The 6,204-nt window shown below is 33.0% G+C and overlaps 1 protein-coding gene across 1 annotated transcript; it reads right to left on the bottom strand.

Moving 5' to 3' along the window:
- Positions 1 to 4,298: 4,298 nt before the first annotated feature.
- Positions 4,299 to 5,641, bottom strand: LOC143626733 (uncharacterized). Its single transcript, XM_077096723.1, has 5 exons — positions 5,460 to 5,641; positions 5,105 to 5,369; positions 4,862 to 5,042; positions 4,482 to 4,768; positions 4,299 to 4,373 (listed from the first exon to the last, which is right to left on the bottom strand). Exons 1-5 carry the CDS (start codon positions 5,639 to 5,641, stop codon positions 4,299 to 4,301), a joined length of 990 nt encoding a protein of 329 aa, XP_076952838.1.
- Positions 5,642 to 6,204: the final 563 nt, after the last annotated feature.

Raw genomic sequence — 6,204 nt, 5'->3', positions numbered from 1 at the left:
ATATGTGAAATGAAAGGATTAAAGGGTGATTTAAGGCTTAAATATTATGGATCATGGGCTTGAGCCCATGGTCCATCTTCCTTCCTTATTAACCCAAGTCCATAACCCATATCCATTACCCAACACTAGCCCGACCCACGCTAACTCCTATTCGATTTATTATTTCTCCGCTAACCCGAGTAAACTTTCTCACCAAAAATAAATAGTATGATTAATATTAATTTAAAAATTTCAGGATGTTACATAAATTTATATCAAAACGTAAATAAATATAACTGGATGGGAATGTTATATTCAAAAATTTAATTAAAGTTGTGTTGCTGTGAAAATGAGCGTTAAGGAACTTGAATGTGAATTTGAAATAAAAGTAATAACATTTGACCTAACTCAGTTTAGAAAGAAATTTATATAAGATAAATAAAATAAAAATAAGAACGTCACAACAATATATTCAAAATTTAGGAAAACAATATATCTGAAAAGTCATTTAAGAAAAACAAAATATGTGTAAAATTAATTTGATAACATTATATATTAATTAATAAATAAAAACTCTTAGAATTTAAAAAAGTATATCAAGATGGCGCTTGGATCGAACCCGAAAGAAGTAGATTAAAAAGTTCAGGGTTGGACCAGGGGTGTGCGTGCCGCATTCCTAGTCGGGGCACATTGGTTTGGGGTGTGGGTGGGGGGGGGGGGGCTTTTATACATATATATGTTTGATATATAAAAGATCTTGAGTCAAACGACATCTTCAATTAGTAATCGATCGTTAATTTTAATTTTGGTGTTTAAAAGTCACCGAAAAAATAGGTTCACCGGAAATTCTTGGTAGAGAAAATGACAACAAAATCAATTTTCAAGTAATGACAAAAATAACCCATCCTCTTTATTTCATAATTAATTATACTATTTGCATACTCACCCCTTTTAGCTTTGTTTAAGTTATACTTCACCCTTAATTTTTATTTCAACATGCCATTTAAAATCCTTTTGTAAGGCCCCGTTACCATTAGCCCTACTTTGGTGTTGATTTACTCATAAACATAGTTCTACAAATCAGAGTTTATTAAAACTTTTCGCGGAATATAAAACATCAATCATTTGTTACAAAATATTAAATCCTTTCTTTAGAACTAACTTAAAACATCATATCTTAATCACCATTTCTTCCGTCTTCAGATGCCAGCCGTTCAATCCATGCCATGTGTCATCCTCATGCCTTCTCGATAAACATATATACCTGCGCGCATACTAAAAGTCAGCTACGCTGAGTGAGTTCTAGTTAATCAGGCGACATACAATACATACACATATCTTACATCCATACATATCTTAACCTTGTAAAAATGTCCATAAGAGGACGTCACATAATATCTATTAAAAGAACTATTACTATTGCCCTACAATTTATATTCTCCATAGAATGACACTCTCTATATATATTCTCCATAGAAGGAGCATCCTATATACTTTCATAGAAGGAACACTATGCCTTCCATTAAAGGAACACTATGCTTTCCATCAAAGGAACACTGGGCTTTCCATTAAAGGAACACTATGCTTTCTATCAAAGGAACACGGGGCTTTCCATTAAAGGAACACTATGCTTTCCATTTAAGGAACACTCTATATATTATCCGTAGAGAGAACTCTATATATAAGTTATCATTTAATATCCATATAAGGAGACAATCATCGCTATTCTTGGCAATACATGCAATATCCGAAGATCGTTCGCGTATCGACAAGTAATCATCCCTGAATTACATACAATATCCATATCTTTATTTATAACCTAACGGTACATGCAATATCCGAAGATCGTTCACGTACCGACAGGCAATCAATCGTATCTAACACATATATCATACATGGAATACACTTACCATTTAAGTTAAGTGTATTAACTGTCACATCGAGTATGCACACAGCCCCGAAATCATAACAAGGAAGTGGGGCTAGAAACTCACCTGAATTCTGTTACGTTCACCGATAGTAGTTATTCCTTTCTTGAGCTGTGCACGACTAACTATATAACAATTACACATATCAATTAACTATCACTATCTATATCGCGTTTCTAGTTTATTCATAACCCACAATGAACGGGGGTCCAGGGGCAGCGCCCCTGGCAGCGGGGTCTAGGGGCGGTAGCCCCTAGCAGGGTCCAAAGGGCAGAGCCCCTGGCTGGGGTCTTAACACATTTTTTCCATTAGGATTTTTAATTACTATCTAACTCGTTAACTCATTTTCTATAACGAATTAAGCCTAATTCTTTGGCTAATTCGTTATCAATTCACAGTCTAATTCGTTACAAAATCCTCCTACATTCACTATAACAAATGGCCTAGTTCGTTATCTCAATTATAACGAATTGAGTCTAATTCGCTAACTGATTCGTTACCTTATCTTCATCTGATTCGTTACCCAGACACAACTTAATTCATTATCTGAATTATGAAGAATGGTGAGTAACGAATCGCTTGATTCGTTATTTGAGTCATAAAGAACTGGGTAGCTAATTCGTTATCTTGACAGAACGAATGGGCGAGTAACGAACTACCTGATTCGTTATCTTAATTATAACGAATCATCTGGTTCTTATCCAGACTTTGACTCAAGGGTCAAAGTCAAAATCGTCATGAACAATAACAGTCAACATATCTTAGATCTGCAATTAAACCTTCAATTCTTAACGAAATATCATGATTTTGGTATCATTGGAATCGTCTATGCAGCGCCTACAAACCCTAACCATCAAATCGGCCAAACATCCATGTTTAAGGGGTGCGATTTGTGCATCTAGTTATGGGTTATATTATGTTAACAATTAACTTATCAAATGCTAATCAAATTCAGTAAGGTTTGTTTCATTAGATTCGTTCTAATCATACTAACACAGATCTATGATTTCCCAAACCAAACCGAACCTATATGAACGATTTCTAAATATAAACGTACCTTAAACGAGTCGTTCTACAAACACGAGCTGGTCTTGATGTTGTTTAGGTTTGACAAGACGATCTAGCACCAACAAGCTTCGGATCTTGGCTCGGGTTAAAGGATGGTGTGTGTGTGTTTCTCAAGGTGTAGGCTATGGTGTAGTGATAGATAATAATGGTAAGGATTAGGGTTTAAGGGGTATTTATACTCCCTTAAGCCCATGGTCCTAAGGCCCATCTTTCCTTTTTGGTCAATAATTCCATCTACTTAGCCTACTTGAACCATCTTATTATTACGCCATCATTTCTCTACCAATTCTAGTAAACTTTTCCACTATTAACGAATAATACATTAAATATTATTCTTGGAAATTTAGGGATGTTACACCTTTAAACAATTTTAAAAAATTAACTACATATTAAAATAAATAAATATTAAATTTAAATAAATTTTATATTAATAACTCGTATAAGTATTAATTTTTAGTGTTTTGAAAATTAGGTATTGCATTCATATTATATTTTTGTATATTTATTATAACATTAATCGTTGTTTATAAAAATTAGCTTATTTATTTCACTGTTTGTTAAGGCATACATGCCTTTTTTATTTCCGTTTGGCCTAGGTATTTAAATCCTTGAAGATGACCCTGAAAAAGTTAACCAAGAACTATCAGGGAAGCACAATATATATATATATATATATATATAAATTGCAGCTTCATATATACATATATAAAGAAAATAAAATTAATAATAATAATAATAAATGATATTACACCTTGTTAAGCTGTCTCCGAGAATACAAAAAAATAAAAAAAAAACCAAGGCCAGGACATAAAGAAACAAAAGGCCCTAAAATACAAAACAAAAGTTTTTTTTTTAGTTAAATGATCTAACATAAGTACTTAAACGAATCGTGATGCTCTTTTGGCATTTTTGGAAGCAAAACAATCAATTAATTCTTTGTAATCCATGGTCTCTAAAACATCGTTTTCAATAGCAATAATCGCCAATCCATTAAGTCTTTCTTGGGACATTGATGATCGTAAATATGTCTTCAACAACTTCAACTTTGAAAAACTTTGTTCTGCCGATGCCACTGTTACTGGAATAGTCAACACTATGTATGCAACTAATGCATTAGGGTAAGAATCCACATGTTTCATATTGTTTAAAGTATCAAAATAATTAAAAAAAAATTGACAAGGTAAAAAACAATTAAATAATGCATTAGTATAAACGGACCTGCTTTAGATTGTTTAAAACATCTAAATGACTTATAACATCACTAGGTAAAAAGGTCTCAAACAACTTCAACTCTCCATAAAGCTCTTCAACATCAATATCATATTATTCATCATTATTCAATGCATCTTGAAGAGAATAACAACACGATTTAAGATCTTTTTCTCCAAGTTCATTCAACTTTTTAGGAAACAAAAAACTATTAGGAAACAAAAAACAAATAGTTTCTCGTATTGTTGGTATTGTTCAAATCTTTTTCAAGAGATGAAATCGCTTGATCTACAATACATAAAAGTAGTTGACTCTAAAATCCTCCTCCCCTGAAAATAAAACATCTTTTGCATTTGAAGTCTCCCCAAATTGTTTTTTCCTTCGAATCAGACGCCTTTGATTGAATATTGGATCAACACCCAATTCAATTGCAATTTCCTTAGCTTCATTGATCGCCTTAGACAACCCCACTTCTCTATATTTCACGAAGTAATTAATAAACTTCTTCACTTGATCAATAGCATCATCAATTATCATATCCTTGGATTGCAACTTTTGATTCACCACATTCATGTTTGATAATACTTAATACCAAATGATGATTGATACTATAAATTCAAAATCACTAAATTCATTCCTTGTTAATGAATTAGCGTCGCTTGTTGTCTTAGGATCACCCTCGGTATCCTTAACCTCAAGTAAAGCTTCTCTTACATCCGATAGTTGAAATCTAATAGGTTTCACACTCTTAACCCGACTTTCCCAATGAGTCATAGACAAAGGCTTTACAGTCAATCCTTTAACATTGCCTTTTAAAATTTGCCACCTCTTTGTAGAATTGGAAAAGATATTGTAAATCTGTTGTATGGTTCCAAAAAATATTTAGCTTTAGTACACGTGGTAGCCATGTCACATAATACTAGATTAAGACTATGACAACCACATGCGGTATAAAAAGCTCTATGATTCATATCTAGGAATCTCCTTTGAACCCCTTGATGTTTTCCTTTCATGTTGGCTCCATTATCATAGCCTTGGCCGTGCATATCATCAATATCAAGACCAAGAGAATTTAATTCCTCACGTGTAACATCAAAGAGTCCTTTACCCGTGGTATCATTAGCAATAAAAGAACCAAGAAAAGATTCCTCAATGGTAACAGGTTTGGAGTTCAAATTGACATACCTAATAATTAAATACATTTGTAATAGTTTAAATAACATAGTAATATACTAAAACTAACAATTAAAAGAATTAGAGTTTAGATTGACATACCTCACAATTAAAGTCATTTGTTCTTGGTGACTTTTATCCGGGGTGCAATCAAGTATAAGGGAGTAATACTTTGCTTGCTTTATCTTCTTGATGATTTCTGATTTAACTTCGTCGGCTAGTAAAAAGATTAGCTCGTTTTGGATAATGTATCCAAGATAATGTACGTGAACTTCATCATTCATGATACACCGCACATGCTCTTTAATAATTGGGTCAAACTCTTCCAACATCTCAATCAATCGCAAAAAATTCCCATTACTTTTTTTATATAACTTCTCATTTGTCCCGGTACTTTGTCAATACGTTTGGTTACAGTTCAACCTTTGTTGCATTTCAAACAATCTTTGCATATTCCTCATATGTTCAAAGCTAAGTTCATGATCTTTAAGTCTATCACTAACATGCTTCCAATCCCCATAACCGTCACCATCCAACGAACCTTTCGGGGGGACCTTGTCTAAATAGCTTACAACAAAAGCAAAATAGTTTGTTAACCACTTTTGAATACACTAACCATGTTCTATCACAACTCTATATTTGATAGAGTTCTAGTATACAAACTTGAAGAAGAGCGTCTTCCAAATTTATCCGCGGGACCCTTTTTAATAGTCAAATCTCGTTTTGGACCTTTCTTTACCAAAACATTAATCAAGTTAGGAGTAAGTCCATCTCAAGTTGTGGGAAGAAAAATATCAATTTTCGGATTAACGTTAACATCATGTTATCCAAATTAGCATTGACTTCA

This window comes from Bidens hawaiensis, unplaced genomic scaffold, assembly GCF_021521415.1.
Source record: "Bidens hawaiensis isolate Kalapana, Puna unplaced genomic scaffold, B.hawaiensis_p1.1 tig00004478_1, whole genome shotgun sequence".
In the NCBI taxonomy this organism is placed as follows: Eukaryota; Viridiplantae; Streptophyta; class Magnoliopsida; order Asterales; family Asteraceae; genus Bidens; species Bidens hawaiensis.
The sequence above is the reverse complement of the archived record's forward strand: the minus strand, read 5'-3'. Positions and strand labels throughout refer to the sequence as shown.